The 19,197-nt window shown below is 40.7% G+C and overlaps 1 protein-coding gene and 1 non-coding gene across 4 annotated transcripts in view; one reads left to right on the top strand and one right to left on the bottom strand.

The window, feature by feature from the left end:
- The first annotated feature begins 3,058 nt into the window (after positions 1-3,058).
- TRNAK-UUU (transfer RNA lysine (anticodon UUU)) lies at positions 3,059-3,131 on the top strand. Its single transcript has one exon. It is a non-coding gene; the product is annotated as a tRNA-Lys (tRNA).
- Positions 3,132-3,924: 793 nt separating this feature from the next.
- Positions 3,925-19,197, bottom strand: part of TULP3 (TUB like protein 3) — a 65,377-nt gene continuing 50,104 nt past the window's right edge. For 2 of the 3 annotated variants that reach the window (XM_047868062.1, XM_047868063.1), the window contains exons 5-11: positions 12,128-12,255; positions 11,325-11,522; positions 8,854-8,966; positions 8,216-8,330; positions 5,582-5,680; positions 5,010-5,181; positions 3,925-4,092 (exon numbers count right to left, since the gene is read on the bottom strand). In XM_047868062.1, coding sequence (XP_047724018.1) covers positions 3,959-4,092; positions 5,010-5,181; positions 5,582-5,680; positions 8,216-8,330; positions 8,854-8,966; positions 11,325-11,522; positions 12,128-12,255 — 959 coding nt within the window. In that variant the 3' untranslated portion in view covers positions 3,925-3,958. The remainder of the gene's footprint in view (positions 4,093-5,009; positions 5,182-5,581; positions 5,681-8,215; positions 8,331-8,853; positions 8,967-11,324; positions 11,523-12,127; positions 12,256-19,197) is intronic. The other variant, XM_047868064.1, reaches the window with a different exon arrangement.

Below are 19,197 nucleotides of genomic sequence, written 5' to 3'. Positions count from 1 at the left end.
TTTCCTGGGGTATCTGGCACTCCTCTCAGAAGTATCATCAGCTACGAAAGGCATAAAGCTGTCCAGGAGGTAACCAGAGTTCAATTCAAAACACAAGTAGATGGACCTCCACACTGTTGCCAGATGAGTGGGGGGAACCATACGCAAGAATTGAAGATCATATCAAAATCTCTCAATCTATAGATGAGGAAAGGGGCACATGGCAAATCATTGGCAGAAAGGGGGTCAGAACCCTGGGATTTGGCCTCAATCAAACCATCCCTTCATTTCTGTACCTGTAATGAATGCTATCTAAAGGAAGTGAATTGATGCTAGTTGTGTGATCTACTAAACTTCTGATTAAAAAGAACCTTTTGGGGGCACCTGGGTGGCTCAGTCAGTTAAGTGTCCAACTTCAGCTCAGTCAGGTCATGATCTCATGGTTTGTGAGTTTGAGCCCTGCTTTGGGCCCTGTGCTGACAGTGCGGACCCTGCTTGGGATTCTCTCTCTCTTCCTCTCTCTCTCTCTAAATAAATACAACTTAAGAAAAAAGAACCTTTTAAAGGCCTGTTTTAGAGTTTTAAAAAACACTTGCTAATATCTTTCATGTCAGTGACCATTGATATTATTCCTGGTCACTGAAAAGTACACAAAATTGTGTCACAAATGATGTTTAGCTAGCCACGCACTTTAACCAAAAAGAACCACGTGAAAAGAAAAACCAAGCTCTAAGAATTAAATTCTGACTCCAGCTCTCCTCCTAATTTTTAGGCACTTCCTGCTTCCTTCCACATGACTCATTTTCACTATGACACTGATAAGAGCAGGAAGGCCTGGTAAAGATTTGTGAGCACATTTTTTTTTCAAATTGTCTCTATAAGGTGGCTCTAAAATGTGAACATGCAGAGGCAAGAGATAGGGTCTATTTCGGTTTTAGATATTTAATTTGTTTTGCTGCTGAATCAGTAAGCAGTACCAATGAAGAAGATCCAGGAGGCCGACTGGTGCAGGTTATCTACAACAATATAAAATCCCACCCTTCTGTGGCCCCCTCTTTGTTCAGTTCTTGGCTCCATCATCTATCTAGAAAATTCTTGGTGTCACGAATATGATGAGTCTAGACAATCTCTAGAATACAAACTTCTGAGTCTGCAGACTCCTGCTGTCCTGGGATGAGCTGATTTACATGATGAAAACGATTATTACAGGGGCCCCTGGGTGGTTCAGTTTGTTAAGCATCCAAATCTTGATCTCGGCTCAGGTCACGATCTCATGGTTTGTGGGATCGAGCTCCACATCAGGTTCTGGGCTGAGTGTGGAACCTGCTTGGGAATCTCTGTCTCCCTCGCTCTCTGCCCCTCCCCCACCCATGCCTTCTCTCTCAAAATAAATAAACTTAAAAAAAAGAAAATGATCATTATAGAACATGACTGCAAGAACTCTGTAAGGGATAGGACTTTGCAAAGAAGACGATGGCACATTTTTATATAAATTATCTTTATTTCTGTAGCATACAAAAGGTATAAATATGATTTATGTAAAACCAATCAGCTGCACGCTTAAGCAGAAAGTACAAGGAGCTGGGGGATAGATGTCTCTGAGCTGAACAGAGAGGAGGAAGCAGGATTAGATCCAGTAGTCCCATCAGGCTCCCTTTCCCCAGACACTGTCATATACGCAACTGGAGAGAAGTGAACAGCTTTCTGTTTTCAACAAGGGTTGATCGGATAGTCCATCAGGACGGTGGTGCCAGAAGCCTGAAGGGCTTTAGGGCACTTCTATGAATGAGGCACTTGATAGGAAGCATGCCTGAGATGGAAACCAGCCATGTCAAAACCAAGCAGATAGGATTTGCCAGCGGGGGATGAGTAAAGAGTCTTTTCATCTCCCACATCTCTTTCCTTCCCATTGCTATTTGATGTGGAGAAAGGAACAACGGGAAGCGGGGACGAAAAGGAAGTCCACAGAAAGGAAATATGATGGACCGACAGCCACTGATCACTTGCCCCACGCTGGCCAACAGCTCAGTGCACACTGGGAGTTGAACAATGCTGAATGTAGAACTCACAAAGTTCTTGGATTCTCAAGATTCAGATGCATTCTGAGACTGGTGAACTGGTAGCAAGCAGAGTCATATGGTTTGTTGGGAGGTGCTAACAATCTGAAAGACTTGGCAAAACTCTTATGATCTGTGAGGAAAAGTGACAGGAGTGTGATCTCTACCAATGAGCCAGGCTTTAGGGAGCTGATAATATTTAGGTTAAGAAGAGAGGCCCAAAGCTCCACCTAACAAGGTCCACAGAGCTCAGAGTCAGCTAGCTGGTCCTCACCAAAGCCTCCCTGCCACCTCTCTGCACAATGACAACAAGTTTCGAGATATAATGTTCTCTTACCTCTTACATGGTCTATAGGTGTGTGTGTGTCCCTTTATACTAATGGCTCCATGTAATAGAGCTGTAGGAAGCACTCCTGGATTGGAAATGAAGGCAACTGTCAAACACCCTGTCTTAACTAGACTAAGTCACCCCTAGACTTTATGCTTTCAGCCTAAACTGAAATTAAGACAACTGCATACGTTTCTCACATCCCTGATCACAACAAGTTTGGCCACAGCCACTTTGAGATTGCTGCTGGCCGACCTACTCTGAGGGAAGAAAGGAAAGAGGGGGACTGTGACATCAGTGCCTTCCAAGCCCCAGGGGGAAAGTAAGCTAGCCCCACCAAAGAAATACCACACTCCCTCTGATAAAGGCAGTGCAATGCCCGATTTATTTCCTAGTGAGCAGAACACTTCTTCCCATAGGGAGGGTAAAGTGGCTGGCACTGGCTTCCCCCATGGGTACTTCAGGTAGGACAGCAGAATTAAGCCACCTGTGTGGACTCAAAATGATCACTGATGGGGGGTTTTCCCAGTTCTGAGGGTAAATGATGCTCTGGAAACCACTGTCACCAAAACAAGGTAAAAGCAAGGCTTACTTAATAACAACAACAAAAGGTAAAATAAAAAAATTTTTAAGTCCCACGTTGGGCATAATACTTATTTGAAAAAAAAATTTTTTAAATAAATTTTTAAGGGGTACCTGGCTGGCTTAGTCGGTAGAGCATGTGACTTTTGATCTCAGGGTCATGAGTTTGAGCCTCACGTTGGGCGTAAAACTTACTTAAAAAATAAAAAATAGAAAAATAAAAAACAGGTAAAAGCTATATGGATGTAGCCTTTTCAGATCCGATTTATGGGACCATTGCTTCCCAGAGATATGCATTTCCCACTCATATGGCGTCATGACCACGGGCCCATTCTGGAAGATGCCCAGGTAACTTACAGAAATATACCTGGAGCAGGGGTCAGCAAACTATGGCCCACAGGCCAAATCTGGCCTGCTGCCTGTTTTTGTTAATGATGTTTCAGTGGAACACAGCTGCACTCATTCGTTTATGAGCTGGCCATGGCTGTGTTTGCAATACAACAACAGAACTGAGCAGCTGTGAGAGCCTCTCTGACCATTTACAAAAACAGTTTGCAGACTGAAGACTGAAGGCAATTTAGGGAACTATCCCACTCAGGAAAGGTCTTCAAGAAAAAAGACCCAAGTATTTACTCATTAGAACCTGATTCTAGCTGTACATTTCCAAGCACAGGAAATCGGACTCTTGAGGGCACAGAATCTGTTGGGCAATAACTTCCGGAGTCACCAATGTGCCCTGAACAAGAAGCTCTCTGTGCTTTGAACAGTCTGTCCCCCACGTTAAGCTGTGATCCCTGACCAGGTCCGTGAAACCCAGAGAAGTTGGGTGCATGTGTACATATACGCATGTGTATGCACATGTACCTATGTACACATGCACACGTGTATGTACACATACATACATACAGGGATTACTCCCAAAGGGGCAGGCAGTCACTCTTCAGTCCTGGGGCAAAAGCAAAGGAAGTGACTCAAAGCTGTGAGTGAGAAAACTCAGCCCTTTTTCTTTCTCTTATTCACATGCTAGCTTGCTGTCAAAGCTGGAAAGTCCAATGGCAAAGGCCTGAAGTGCACACAGTGGGTAGTTGTAGTCCAGGGTGAACACATCGTCTGCCACACGTCCAAACTGCATGACTATGTAGTCAGCTAGGAAAAGAAAGAAATTAGGACATTAGAAAATAGTGGGGCTGTACTGGGGAAAAGCCTATGAAAGATACAGGGAAAAAAATCCTTCAAATCGATAAGTTAATCACCAAGTCTCTTTAAAATGGGAAACTTTGAGAAGGATGGAAAGAGGCATTGACAAGAGTATCTGCTAACCATGAGCCAAGCTTCTATTACTATTCCTCTCAAATACAGAGAGCAGGAGACCACTCATGACTAGCATGACAGGACAAGAGGAGGGAACAGTACAAGCTCCACGGACCAGAGTTTGAATGAGGGTCATTTGCATCTGCTTCCCAAACAGTGGTTCAGAAGTTTTACTCTAAAGGGCTGCCTGGGTGGCTCCATCGGTTAAGCATCTGTTGATTTCAGCTCGGGTCATGACCTCAAGGTTCATGAGATTGAGCCCCACATAGGACTCCAAGCTGTCAGCACACAGAGCCTGCTTGAGATTCTCTCTTGTGTGCTCTCTCTCAAAAATAAACTTTTTTTTTTTTAAAAATAAGTTTTATTTTAAACTACACTTCAATCTTTCCAAAGAAATCATTTCTTTCTTAAATAATTTTCCCCTGGGGGTGGGTGGGGGGGGCACCTGGGTGGCTCAGGCGGTTGAGCAACCAACTTTAGCTGAAGTTATGATCTCATGGGTTGTGAGTTTGAGCCCTGCATCAGGCTTGCTGCTGTCAGCACGGAGCCCACTTCAGATCCTCTGTCTCCCCTCTCTCTCTGCCCCTCCCCAGCTCATGCTATCTCTCTCAAAAATAAATAAACATTTAACTAATAATAACAATAATTCTCCCCTGGGCAGAACTTCCTGTCAATGATAGGAAGTGCTCATTTCCCCACTGTGTAAGAGCATCTTTCCTCCTATTCCCACCCAACCCTTCCTGCAGGCTCACGGTCATTCCCGTGGACTATCTGAAAGTTCTTCACAGATGCCTGAGTGACCCGGCCGTGGAAGTTCAGGACATAAGACTGTGTGTCGTCATTCCAGACTGGGGACTTGTTGTGCAGTTCAATCAAGTTTTCCATGGTTTTGTTCTGCCATTTGGAAAGCAAGCTCTCGTGGTCCTGTTTGAAGAGAAAAATCACTGCTTTGTACTGAGAACCACAGGAAATCATTCACTTTCAGCTCTGTGAAGTAGAAGGTAGAGTAGGAGAGTATTTCCTCCATTGCAGAAAGGGTACAACAGAAACAAAGAAAGCCCACAGTGAAGGCAGCTTTTAAAAATTGTGGTAGATTATCTAGCATTGCTCTTGGCAGACCAAGCGGTTTCAAGTCAACCACTTTGGCAATTCTGCTGCAACGGCCCTCATCCTGAGGTTCGGGACTGATCACTCTCGTGAAGAACGGTATGAGCCACACTCCACTTTGGGATTCTTTAAGAATCAATACTTTTTGTATTGATCTCATCTGTACTGTATTCTTGTCTTTGAGGTTCCTTTGTTGATTAAATACGTTCTTACTTACATTTCGTGGCCGAAATGGGATCCGTTCATGATTCATATTCATTCCTGGAATGATCACAGACATTTTCCTAGGACCTTTAAATCCAAGTACATTTGTTTCCTGGAAGACAGAATAAGGCAGGAATTTGAAAACGGAAAGGAAAAACACATGACTTTCTTGGGCATGTAAAATGTCCAGTGATGATGTCAAAAACACTAAAAACTATTTTATTACTTTACTGTAGGTGAACAAAGAGACAGAGTCAAAACAAGGAAGGTAATACTGTACTTCCTTTTAAACCTAATTTGAACACTTGAATTTAAAACAGATTCTATTGGCTTGAAACTTTATTCTCTTTACTCTTAAGTGAAACTTGAGACAACTGTGAGCACTTTCCAATTTTGTCCTCAACACAGGGGCGCCTGGGTGGCTCAGTCAGTTAAATGTCTGACTCTTGATTTCAGCTCCGCTTATAATCTCACAGTAGTGAGATCCAGTGCAGAGCCAGCTAGGGATTCTCTCTCTCCCTCTCTCTCTGCCCCTCCCTCATTCATGAGTACATGCACTCTCTCAAAATAAATAAATAAACTTAAAAAAACTAATTTTGCGGGCGCCTGAGTGGCTCAGTCAGTTAAGCATCCGGCCCTTGGTTTCAGCTAAGGTCATGATGTCACAGTTGTGAGTTCAGGCCCCACATCAAGCTCTGTGCTGACAGTACAGAGCCTGTTTGGAATTCTCTCTCTCTGCCCCTAACCCACTTGCTCTCTCTCTCAAAATAAATAAATAAACTAAAAAATATTTTATTTTTTAATTTTGTCATCATCAATAAATATTTATTTCCCAATGAGGACATATGATATACAATGAGAATTACAGCTTAAATTATATAGGGAATGTACCAGGAAGTAAAAACTTCAAATGCCTGTATCCACATTAGGAATATAATCAGTGGTATTGTAATAGCCATATATTCAGGACAGATGGTAGCCACATTTGTTGTGAACATAGCATAATGTATAAACTTGTCAATCACTAAGTTGTATACCTGAAATTAATGTAACATTATGTGTCACCTATATAAATAAAAAATAATGATCATAATACTATACTTGCAAGTATATTTGCAAGTTGCTAAGAGAGTAGATCTTAAAAGTTCTTATAAGAAAAACAGCTGTAACCATGCGTGGTGATGGATATTAACTAAACTTAATAACTAAACTTATTAACTGAATGTGATGATCATTTTGCAATATATACATATATATAAAATCATTACATTATACATATGAAACTAATATGCCAATTACACCTCAATTAAAAAAAAACAATAAACTTAGGAGCACCTGGGTGGCTGAGGGTACAGCCTGCTTGGGATTCTTTCTCTCTCCCTCTAACTCTCTCTCCCACTCTCTCTCTAAACACATACTTTCTCTCTAAAATAAATAAAACGAAAACTAAAAATGAAAAAAAAAAAAACTTAAAAAACCTTAAATGCCTGTCAGGCCAGGCAGATTATATATGAATAAAATAAGCACATTAAAAAGGTAAATATACACGTTTGTATGTATACCTATACATATATACATGTACACGTGTACATACATATATTTGGAAGTTATGCATAGTTAAAACATGTAATGGAGAAATGAAGCTAGGAGAAAAAAACACTATACATTATAAAAATATTAAGTTAGCCATTTAATTTCACAACATTTCATGGGAAATTATGAGATTAATTCCAATTTATGAAAAAGTTGTGACTTTGGGATCAAAGCAACAGGTTAAGTCAGGTTAATTGCTTCTTATTTTCTTTCACTCAATGACTTTTGAGTGCTTACCATGCACTGGGCCCTGTGCTAGTGGGGATGTAGCAGAGAATAAGAGTTTACAAGAGAAGGTTCGTGTGGCACAAGCAGTAACAAGTATAACGTGTAAGTTACTAGAGGAAGCACAGGGGCCATGGGGATGTATACATACAAAGGTCAACTCTATCAAATGGTCAGAAAAGACTTCTCCGATGGCATCAGTTGGTTAGACAAAGGACAAGGAGGGGGAAAGGAGAGGCTCTCGGGTAAGGAAAGATCACATGGTGCACCAAGGCAATGAGGGGGCTGTTATGTCTCCCATTATGGGAACAGGACAGGGCCAGGGCCGTTAGAAGAGTCTGGAGGAAAGGCCAAAGCATTAGGGCTTTATTCTGTATGCAGTGGGTAGTCACTAAATGCTGTGAAGCAAAAGAACCACAGGATTTACTGGCACTGTGTTTTAGAAAGATCCATCTGGCAGCAGTATAGAGTGAATCAGGGAAACACTAAAAGTAAGGAGAGATCAGTTTCTACTTTGTTGTAACCTCTGGCCAGTGGGTAAGAGATAATAAAGGACTGAGTTAATACAATGGCATTAGGAAATAAAAGAGCAGACAAGAAATGTTTTTAAAAAATTAAAAACAACCAAACTTGGCAATTCATAAATAATTAAAATGAATACACAGAAAAAACGATACCAGCAACAGAAAAGGGGGATCATAGAGATAGAAACAAGCTTGGGAGGGAAGATAGTGAGTTCAGTATTGGTTAGGTTTAAAGGGCCAGCAGGACACCCAGGAGATTAAGGAAAAGACTCAGGATAAGAGTGCGTTCCGAGACTGGCACATACGTAACAGATGGCTGCCAGCTCCTGCCGGGTATAGGCCTTCTCTACCAGACCCTGGGCCTTGGCTGGGCTGACACCGTGATCGTAAACTGTAAACTTGGTCCCCATGAGGTTGGATCTAGAATCAAGAGGAAAAAGTCGCCATTAATGATCTATATTTTTGTTCCTACACAAATACAAATCTAGGACAGGTATGTAACAGAGTGGAAGTCCATTTGCCTGTTCTCCAAATGTTCATCACTACTTTTTCAAAGATCACTCATTAAATAAGGAAGGGACTTAGATTTTCTGTTAACTTCTATGTTTTTTTAAGATTACAACATCAGTACATGCTCATTGCAAAGAAGATATGGATTGTTTTGGGTCACCTGGGTGGCTCAGTCTCTTGAGTGTCCGACTTCGGCTCATGTCACAATCTCACAGTTCATTGAGTTCGAGCCCTGCATCAGGCTCTCTGCTGTCAGCTCAGAGCCTGCTTGGGATCCTCTGTCCCCTCTCTCTCTGCCCCTCCCCTGCTCATACTCTCTCTCTCAAAAATGAATAAACATTAAAAAAAAAAAAAAGAAAAAAAGAAATTGTTCTAAAACAATAGGAATAAAAGTATCAGAAAGAATAGATCAGTAAAACAAGGCTGCACTCACCTGAGTTTGCCAATGTAACTTTCCCCTTCACGAGATAAATCTGTTGGATCAGTGGAGATAAGATAGTTGGATGTTTTGCTCTTTTTCCGCTTTCTACCTGCAAGAATAAATATCTGGAAAAAGAAAAAAATGTCAGTCAAAAATGTCAAGAGAACCACCGTGGCTTATTCCTTTTTTTTTTTTTTTTTAAGTTTATTTATTTTTGAGAGAGAGACAACATGAGTGGGGAAGGGGCAGGGAGAGAGGGAGACAGAGGATTCCAAGCAGGCTCCTCGTTGTCAGCACCAAACCTGATGCAGGGCTCGAGCTCATGAACCATGAGATCCTGACCTGGGCTGAAGTCAGGCACTTAACCGACTGAGCCACCCAGGTGCCCCATCCCATCCTTCCAATTCTTTACTGCAGCTGCTTTCCTCATATTCCTTTTTGTATCTTCAGTGATATGAATACTGTCGTATTTATGCATCCTTCCTAAATCCCACTAGACTTGGACAATGACAGGGAAGCAGGAGAATGGCAGTAGTTAAGGAAGGGACTTTGAAATCAAACACAGGTTTGAGTCTGGCTCTGCCACGTATTAGTGTGACTTGAGGCGGGTATGTCACCCTCTATGCCCCAGTTACTCATCTATGAAGCAGGGATAAGAAATCCTATCTCACAAGATTGTGATAAGGATTATAGGAGATATTATATACATGAAGCATTTAGCACATGCCTGGTACAGCATAAACAATAAATAGTGGTTATAACAACAATGATATAAATCATCATCTCATTTCTGTGCTGTTAAAATCATCCACTTAGACCTGGCAGCAGCAATACAAAATACATTGTTCATTAGCAAGTATTAAATTGCCTCAAATTTGTATTTAAAGTAAATTAGAATTCCTAAAGTGAGAAATAAGACATTTCACTTGCATGCTGTTCTGTATTTCCACTTCCTCCTATCCCCTAAAGCTTGCTCTTTCTTCCACAATGTCATGTTCTACCATAATAAAAATAAAAACCAAAGAGCACACAGTAACACCCTCCCCCTGCCAAAAAGTTGGATAGAGGTGCAAATAATTACATTCAAATATTCTCCTCTACTTTCTTATATTCTGGATAAAACTTTTTTCTTTGGGGTGGAACAGATTTTGCCTATGAGACTATGAGCTCTTTCTTTGAAGACAGAACACAGCACCTAGGAGTTAGGAAGTACAATCTGCTTCCAGATGACTTAGTCTGTTACCAGTGCTGTTCCTCTATCCTAAGGCCCTTCAACAATCTATTCCCACAACATTCTTCCCCTCTATTTCAAGGTTTGTCTTAAGAATCAATTCTTAGGGTGGCTAAAATGAACAAATCAGGGACTATAGATGCTGGAGGATGTGAAGAAATGGGAACCCTCTTGCACTGTTGGTGGGAATGCAAACTGGAAAACAGTGTGGAGGTTCCTCAAAAAATTAAAAATAGACCTACCCTATGACCCAGCAATAGCACTGCTAGGAATTTACCCAAGGGATATAGGAGTCCTGATGCATAGGGGCACATGTACCCCAATGTTTATAGCAGCACTCTCAACAATAGCCAAATTATGGAAAGAGCCTAAATGTCCATCAACTGATGAATGGATAAAGAAATTATGGTTTATATACACAATGGAATACTACCTGGCAATGAGAAAGAATGAAATATGGCCTTTTGTAGCAACATGGATGGAACTGGAGAGTGTTATGCTAAGTGAAATAAGTCATACAGAGAAAGACAGATACCATACGTTTTCACTCTTATGTGGATCCTGAGAAACTTAACAGAAGACCATGGGGGAGAGGAAGGAAAAAAAAATTAGAGAGGGAGGGAGGCAAACCATAAGAGACTCTTAAAAACTGAGAATAAACAGGGTTGATGGAGGGTGGGAGGGAGGGGAAAGTGAGTGATGGGCATTGAGGAGAGCACCTGTTGGGATGAGCACTGGGTGTTGTATGGAAACCAATTTGACAATAAATTTCATATTTAAAAAACAAAGAATCAATTCTCAGGGTGCCCAGGTGGCTAAGTAGTTTGAGCGTCCAGCTCTTGGTTTTGGCTCAGGTCATGATCCTGGAGTCGTGGGATTGAGCCCATGTCAGGCTCTGTGCTGAGTGTGGAGTCTGCTTGGGATTCTCTCTCTCTCTGTCTCTCTCTCTCTCACTCTCCCCCCTGTCCCTCTCTCCCACACTCACTCTCCCAAATAAATAAAAGAAAAATATTTAAAAAAATGTTTTTAGTGTTTTATTTATTTTTTGAGACAGCGTGAGTGGGGGAGGGGCAGAAAGAGAGGGGGACAGAGGATCCAAAGTGGGCTCCATGCTGACAGGCTGACAGCACCAAGTCTAATGCGGAACTCTGAGATCAGGACCTGAGCCAAAGTCATTCACTTAACCAACTAAGCCACCCAGGCACCCCTAAACAAAAAAAAAAATTTTTTTTTAAAGAATCATTTCTCATACCTTCCGATTTTCATCTTTTTCCAAGTGCATATAGTAGGTGGGGAAGAGACCCCGATCCATTCCTTTTTTATCCCTGGTTATCCGACACTTTACTGTAATACCCCGAGGGGCAGGACTATATGCAAAGTCCTCCAAATTCTCCACTTCTCCCAGCTGGTTATCACTTTGTTGGGCTGCAGTACCATAAGCTCCTGTATCCTGAAAGAACAGCCACACGTGAGCGATAGAGGTTGGATCAGAAAACTTGTTATTCTTGTCAAGAAACAACATACAAAATAATTGAGTGACTTATCCCTATGTCTCTAGTCTTCTGACAAAATAAAGGGAAACTCTGAGAAGTGAAATAGGCATATGAATATTGGGAATAATGAAGGAGCCAAGTACAAAAGTGGGATATAACTTCACAATAGCTGGCTTGAGACACAAGAAATTTAGGGGGGGGGGGTCATGAACTTTAAGACTAAATTTGAGCTTAAATCTTTTGAAAGAGGGGCACCTGGGTGGCTCAGTTGGTTAAACATCTGACAGGCTCAGGTCATGATCTCATGGTTCATAAGTTCAAGCCCCGCATCAGGCTCTCCACTCTTAGCACAGAGCCCACTTTGAGTCCTCTGTCCCTCCCCTTCTCTGCCCATTTCCTACACGCGCATGTGCATGCACTCTCTCCTTCTCTCTCTCAAAAATAAAACATTTTTAAAAATCTTTTGAAGGAACCCTCATTCAGTAATCCTGTTTAAATATTAGAGATGCATTTGGGAAATAGTTAAATAAGTTCCAAAGGAAGAAGTTTCAGAACTACGTACTGTGGTTGATTTCTGGCTGGATGCAGAATTGGGTCTCTCTGCATCTGAATATGGCGAATGACATAATTTCTTTCCTTCTTCTTCCCCATCAGTCTCCTCTTCATCAAAGTTCAAACTACCTGAGATACCTGGAAGAAAGGAAGAACTGTCAAAACTGCCAACACTGGTTTAAAAACTAAATCTTCAAATCAAAATAATTTTAATTTTCTTGCTTAAAACATCCCAGCTATTCTGACTTAAAATGTAGCTATTTTATCCAAATTTTGACAGCTCTTTCTTCATATTCTCACTCAGATCTATCCCTTGTTTTCCGTTTCCACTGTTGTCATGTATCTGATACAGAATTAATATCCAGAATACATAAAGCACTCCTACAACAATAGCAAAACAAACAACCCAATTCAGAAATAGGTAAAGAACATGAATAGACATTTCTTCAAAGAAGATATGTAAGTGGCCAATAAGCCCATGAAAAGATGCTCACTGCTAAGTGAAATATGCCAGTCACAAAAGGACAAATATTAAAAAAAAAAAAGGACAAATATTTTATGATTCCACTTATATGAGAAATCTAGAGTAGTCAAACTCATAGAGACAGAAAGTAGAATAGTGGTTACCTGGGATGCAGGGCATAGAAGAATGGGGAGTTATTATTTAATGATATAGAGTGTTTTTTTTTTTTTTAACGTTTATTTATTTTTGAGACAGAGAGAGACACAGCATGAACGGGGGAGGGGCAGAGAGAGAGGGAGACACAGAATTGGAAGCAGGCTCCAGGCTCTGAGCCATCAGCCCAGAGCCCGACGCGGGGCTCGAACTCGCGGACCGCGAGATCCTGACCTGAGACGAAGTCGGACGCTCAACCGACTGAGCCACCCAGGCGCCCCATAATGATATAGAGTTTTATGGGAAGATGAAAAAGTTCTGGAGATGGATGGTGGTGATAGTTGCACAACAATGTGACTGTACTTAATGTCACTGACCTGTACACTTAAAAATGGGTAAAATAATAAATTTTACGTTATGTGTATTTTACCACAGTTTTAAAAATTCAATGATCTAGGGGCACCTGTGTGGCTCAGTTGGTTAAGCGTCCGACTTCAGCTCTGGTCATGATCTGGCAGTTTGTGAGTTCAAGCCCTGTGTTGGGCTCTGTGCTGACAGCTCAGAGCCTGGAGCCTGCTTCAGATTCTGTGTATCCCTCTCTCTCTGCCCCTCCCCTGCTCATGCTCTGTCTCTCAATAATAAATAAACGTTAAAAAGTAAATAAAAGAGGGGCGTCTGGGCGGCTCAGTCAGTTAAGCGTCCGACTTCGGCTCAAGTCATGATCTCGCAGTCCGTGGGTTCAAGCCCCATGTTGGGCTCTGTGCTGACAGCTGAGAGCCTGGAGCCTGTTTCAGGTTCTGTGTCTCCCTCTCTCCCTGCCCCTCTCCCGCTTGCCCTCTGTCTCTCTCTCAAAAATAAATAAACTTAAAAAAATTAAAATATAAATTTAAAAATACATAAATAATCTATTGTTCTCTACTACACCAGTTACTTTTTCGTTTTCCAGAATTTTGTTCATCTCTAAGTCTAGTTAACTAATTTGAGTTGGGAATGTTTGAAATGCCTTAGATTTATGAAGCATCTTTTTTTAATTTTAATTTTTTAATTTAATTTTATTTTTTAAGATGAAATTTATTGTCAAATTGGTTTCCATACAACACTCAGTGCTCATCCCAACAGGTGCCCTCCTCAATACCCCTCACCCACCCTCCCCTCCCTCCCACCCCCCCATCAACCCTCAGTTTTTCTCTGTTTTTAAGAGTGTCTTATGTTTTGGCTCCCTCCCTCTCTAACTTTTTTTTTTTCTTCCTCTCCCCCATGGTCTTCAGTTAAGTTTCTCAGGATCCACATAAGAGTGAAAACACATGGTATCTGTCTTTCTCTGTATGACTTATTTCACTTAGCATAACACTCTCCAGTTCCATCCATGTTGCTACAAAAGGCCATATTTCATTCTTTCTCTTTGCCACGTAGTATTCCATTTATTTTTATTTTTTTATGAAGCATCTTTTATGAAAAATTAAAAACTATTTGATTAAAAACTATTTTCTCATTTTATCCTCACATTTATATGAGTTCAAAGAGGAGGTACTGGTAGTCTTTCTTGTTTTGTTTCTTGTTTATGGATCATATCTAGGGAGGAACACAGACATAAAATAAAGTGTGATGTGTGTTGTAACAGAAGTATAGTACTCAATTTATATGTGATAATATCAGGCTGAGGAAGAATCATTTGCCCAAGAGAAAGACGCAGAGCCAAGACTGAAACTAAATTCCCTTTTCTCTTTAGGATAAAGTTATCCCTCATATCCAAATTATGAATTTATAAGTAGACTTAAAAATAAGCAGTGTGGCTTTTTTCTCAAACCATTTCTGCTTACATTCAACCATCTCAGAGGACGGACAACTACGATCTATTCAGTTCGCATTATGACTTTCAGTGGCATGTTGAATAAAAGTGGTGAGAGTGGATATCCTTGTCTTGTTCCTGACCTTAGGGGAAAAGCTCTCAGTTTTTCCCCATTAAAGATGATGTTAGGTATAGGTTTTTCATATATGGCCTTTATTATGTTTAGGTATGTTCCCTCTAAACCTACTTTGTTGAGAGTTTTTATCATGTTGAGAGTTTTCTGCATCTATTGAAATGATCATATGGTTCTTATTGTTTCTCTTATTGATGTGATGTGGATTGATTTGCAAATATTGAGCCACCCTTGCAACCTAGGAATAAATTCCACTTGATTGTGGTGGATAATTTTTTAAGGTGTTGTTGGATTTGGTTTGCTAGTATTTTGTTGAGGATCTTTGCACCCATGTTCATTGGAGATACTGGCTTGTAGTTTTCTTTTTTTGTGATATCTTTATCTGGTTTTGGAACCAGGGTAATGCTGGTCTCATAGAATGAATTTGTAAGTTTTCCTTCCTCTTCTATTTTTTGGAATAGTTCGAGAAGAATAGGCATTAACTCTTCTTTAAATGTTTGGTAGAATTCGCTTCTGAAACCATCTGGTCCTGCACTTTTGTTTGTTGGGGAGTTTTTTTAAATTACTGATTCTATTTATTTTCTGGTAACCAATCTGTTCAAATTTTCTATTTCTTCCTGTTTCAGTTTTGGTAGGTTATATGTTTCTAGGAATGTACCCACTTTTCTGTCCAATTAGTTGGCATATAGTTTTTCATAATATTCTAATTGTATTTCTGTGGGGTTGGTTGCTATTTCTCCTCTCATTTATTTGAATTCTTTGTCTTTTATTTCTTGATAAGTCTGGCTAGAGGTTTATCAATTTTATTGACTTTTTTCAAAGAACCAGCTCCTGGTTTCATTGATCTGTTCTATTATTTTTTTTAGTTTCTGTATCATTTATTTCTGCTCTAATCTTTATTATTTCTTTCCTTGTGATGGTTATTAGGCTTTGTTTGTTGTTCTTTTTCTAGCTCCTTTAGGTATAAGGTTAGGTTATTTGATACTTTTCTTGCTTCTTGAGGTAGTCCTGTATTGCTATATACTTCTCTCTTGGAATGGTTTTTGCTGCATCCCAAAGGTTTTGAACCTCTCCCTCTCTAAAAAAAAGAAATGCAGGGTATGACTTCAATCTTTTTGAATTTGTTGGGGTTTGTTTTGTGGCCTAATATGTGATCTATTCTGGAGAATATTCTATGTACACTTGAAAAGAATGTGTATTCTGCTGTTTTAGGATGGAATGTTTTGAATACATCTGTGAAACCCATCTGGTACATTGTGTCATTCAAAGTCATTGTTTCCTTATTGATTTTGTTTGGATGATCTGTCTATTGATGATCTGTCTATTGATATAGTATTGTATTACTATTGATTAGTTCCTCTATGTTTGTTGTTAACTGTTTTATATATTTGGGTACTCCAATATGGGTGCATATTTACAATTGTTATATCCTTTTTTTTTTTTTTTTTTTTTTTTTTTTATTTTACAGAGAGGGAGCACAAGCAGGGGACAGGGGGAGAGGGAGACAGAATCTTAAGCAGGCTCTACGCTCAGCATGGAGCCCAACATAGGGCTCAATCACACGACCCTAGGATCATGACCTAAGCTGAAATCAAGAGTTGGACACTCAACTGACTGAGCCACCCAGGCACCCCTACAATTGTTATTATTTTCTTGTTGTACTGTCCCCTTTATGATTATATAGTGTCCTTCTTTCGTCTTGTTACAGTCTTTTTTTTAAGGATTTTTAAAAAATGTATTTATTTGAGAGAGCACATATGAGTGGGGGAGGGACAGAGACAGAAAGAGGGAGAGTGAGAGAGGGAGAATGAATCCCAAGCAGGCTCTGCACTGTTAGCACAAAGCTTGATGCAGCACTCGATCTCATGAAAAGTGAGGTCATGACCTGGGCTGAAATCAAGATTCAGGGGCACCTGGGTGGCGCAGTCGGTTAAGCCTCCGACTTCAGCCAGGTCACGATCTCGCGGTCCATGAGTTCGAGCCCCGCGTCAGGCTCTGGGCTGATGGCTCAGAGCCTGGAGCCTGTTTCCGATTCTGTGTCTCCCTCTCTCTCTGCCCCTCCCCCGTTCATGCTCTGTCTCTCTCTGTCCCAAAAATAAATAAACATTGAAAAAAAAAAATTTAAAAAAAAAAAAAAAGATTCAGATGCTTAACCAACTGAGCCACCCAGGCCCTATAGCCTTTATTTTGTCTAAATAAGTATTGCTACTCTGGCTTTCTTTTGACATCCATTTGCATGATAAATGTTTCTCCATTCCCTCACTTTCAATCTGCAGGTACCTTTAGGTATAAAACGAGTCTCTTTAAACAGCATATGGATAGGCCTTTTTTTTTTTTTAATCTATTCTGTCACCCTGTCTTTTGATTGGAGTGTTTACTATTTATATTCGAAGTATTGATAGATTTGTCTTCATTGCCATTTTATTACTTGCTGTGTGGTTGTTTCTGAAGATTTTCTCTGATCCTTTCTTGTCTTTCTTTCATGGTGCTGGGGTTTTTAATAATATATTTGGATTTCTTTCTCTTTATTCTTTGCATATTTATTAGTGGTTTTTGATTTGTGGTTAGTATTAGGTTTGCATATAACCTCTTCTGCATGTAGCAGCCTATATAGTCTATATTAAGTTGATGATCATTTAAGTTTGAACCCATTCCTTACTCCTCTCTTCCCCACTCTAGGTATATGATGTTATATTTTACATCATTTTATTTTGTGAGTTCCTTGACTGATTTTTTACAGAAAAATTCATTTTTACTGCTTTTAAATGTTTCCTACCTTAATATTGTCATTTTTGGTCTTTCCTTTCCATTCAAGGAGTCCTCTTTAATATTTCTTGCATGGCTGGTTTAGTGGTCATGAGCTACTTTAGTTTTTGTTTTTCTGGGAAACTCTATCTCTCCTTCTATTCTGAATGATAGCCTTGCTGGATAGAGTATTCTTGGCTGTAGGTTTTTCCCATTCATGCCACTCTTTTCTGGCTTGGAAAGTTTCTGCTGAAAACTTCACTGAATATCCTTATGGGGTTTCCTTTGTATGCAACTGTTTTTGTCTTGTGGCTTTTAACATATTTTTGTTATCACTATATTTGCCATTTTTTTATTAAAAAAAATTTTTTTTTAACGTTTATTTATTTTTGAGACAGAGAGAGACAGAGCACGAACAGGGGAGGAGCAGAGAGAGAGGGAGACACAGAATCTGACACAGGCTCCAGGCTCTGAGCTGTCAGCACAGAGCCCGACGCGGGGCTCAAACTCACGGACCATGAGATCATGACCTGAGCCGAAGTCGGACGCTTAACCAACCAAGCCACCCAGGCGCCCCAATATATTTGCCATTTTAATTACAACATATCTTGGTGTGGATCTGCTTTTTGTTGGGGGATCTGTGTGCTTCCTGGGTCTAGATATTTGTTTCCTTCCCCAGATTAAGGAAGTTTTCAGCCATTATTTCTTCAGATAAATTCTCTGCCCCTTTGCCTCTTTCTTCTTCTTCTGGGACTCCTATAATACAAATGTTATTATGTTTGATGGAGTCACTGAGTTCTCAAGTCTATTCTCATTCTGCATAATTCTTTTTTCTCTCTTTTGTTTATTCTGTCTTCTAGGTCATTAATTTGTTCCTCTGCTTCTTCTAGCCTGCTTTTCATTCCAACAAGCATGTTTCTTATTTCATTTATTGAGCCCTTTATATCTGCTATGCTATTCCTTATCTCTGTGTTAATGGTCTCACTGATGTCCTCCACTCTTTTCTCAAGTCCAGTGAATATTCTTATGATCATTGCTTTAAATTCTCCATCAGGCATGCTACTTACACCTATTTCACTTAGATCTCTTGCTTGGCCTTGTTCTGTTCTTTCATTTGGGACAAATTCCTGTCTTCTCATTTTGTCTAAATCTCTGTGCCTGTTTCTCTGTGTTAGGAAAGTCATCGATGTCTCCTGTTCTTGAAGGTAATGGCTTTATGAAGAAGAGATCCTCTAGTGCCCTGCAGTGTACTGCCCCCTCTTCCCCAGGGCCTGGTGCCTCTAGGAGTGTCTCAAATGTGTCCTACATGTGCCCCACTGTTGTGTCTTAGCCATTTTATCCTCTGGCCAGTCCTCTGAAGGGGCTCCTGTTGTGGGCAGTGTTTGGTCCCTGGCCTGAACGAGATGCGTCTTAACTAGATATGCTCTGGTCTGCTTGTGAAATGAGTCCTGTTGCCACCACTACTGGAATCGAAGCCTCACCAAACTTCTGGTGAGGGAGATATGGTGTGGGCAGGGTTTGGGTTGGTCTTCTGGGGGAGGAGACTTGTCATGCCAGGACTGAGGCATGCATGACTGAGAAAGGCAATTCCACCCAAGCATGGGGGCAGGTGGGGCTTAGTGTAAGCAAGTTAGGTAGTGAGTGTCAGCGCTGCACTGGTTCCTGCAGGTGGCTGTGTGCTTTTGCTGAGGGATGAGGGAGAGAATTGGTGCCTGCCAGTTCCTTTGTTCCTGGAGGGGGTCTCTCTGTGAATGCTGTCTCTCTGGGGCATGCTCCAAGATGAGCAACTAACCTCCC

This window comes from Prionailurus viverrinus, chromosome B4 (genome assembly GCF_022837055.1).
Source record: "Prionailurus viverrinus isolate Anna chromosome B4, UM_Priviv_1.0, whole genome shotgun sequence".
NCBI classification, from domain to species: Eukaryota; Metazoa; Chordata; class Mammalia; order Carnivora; family Felidae; genus Prionailurus; species Prionailurus viverrinus.
Note: the sequence above shows the minus strand (reverse complement) of the source record. Positions and strands in the feature narration are given on the sequence as shown.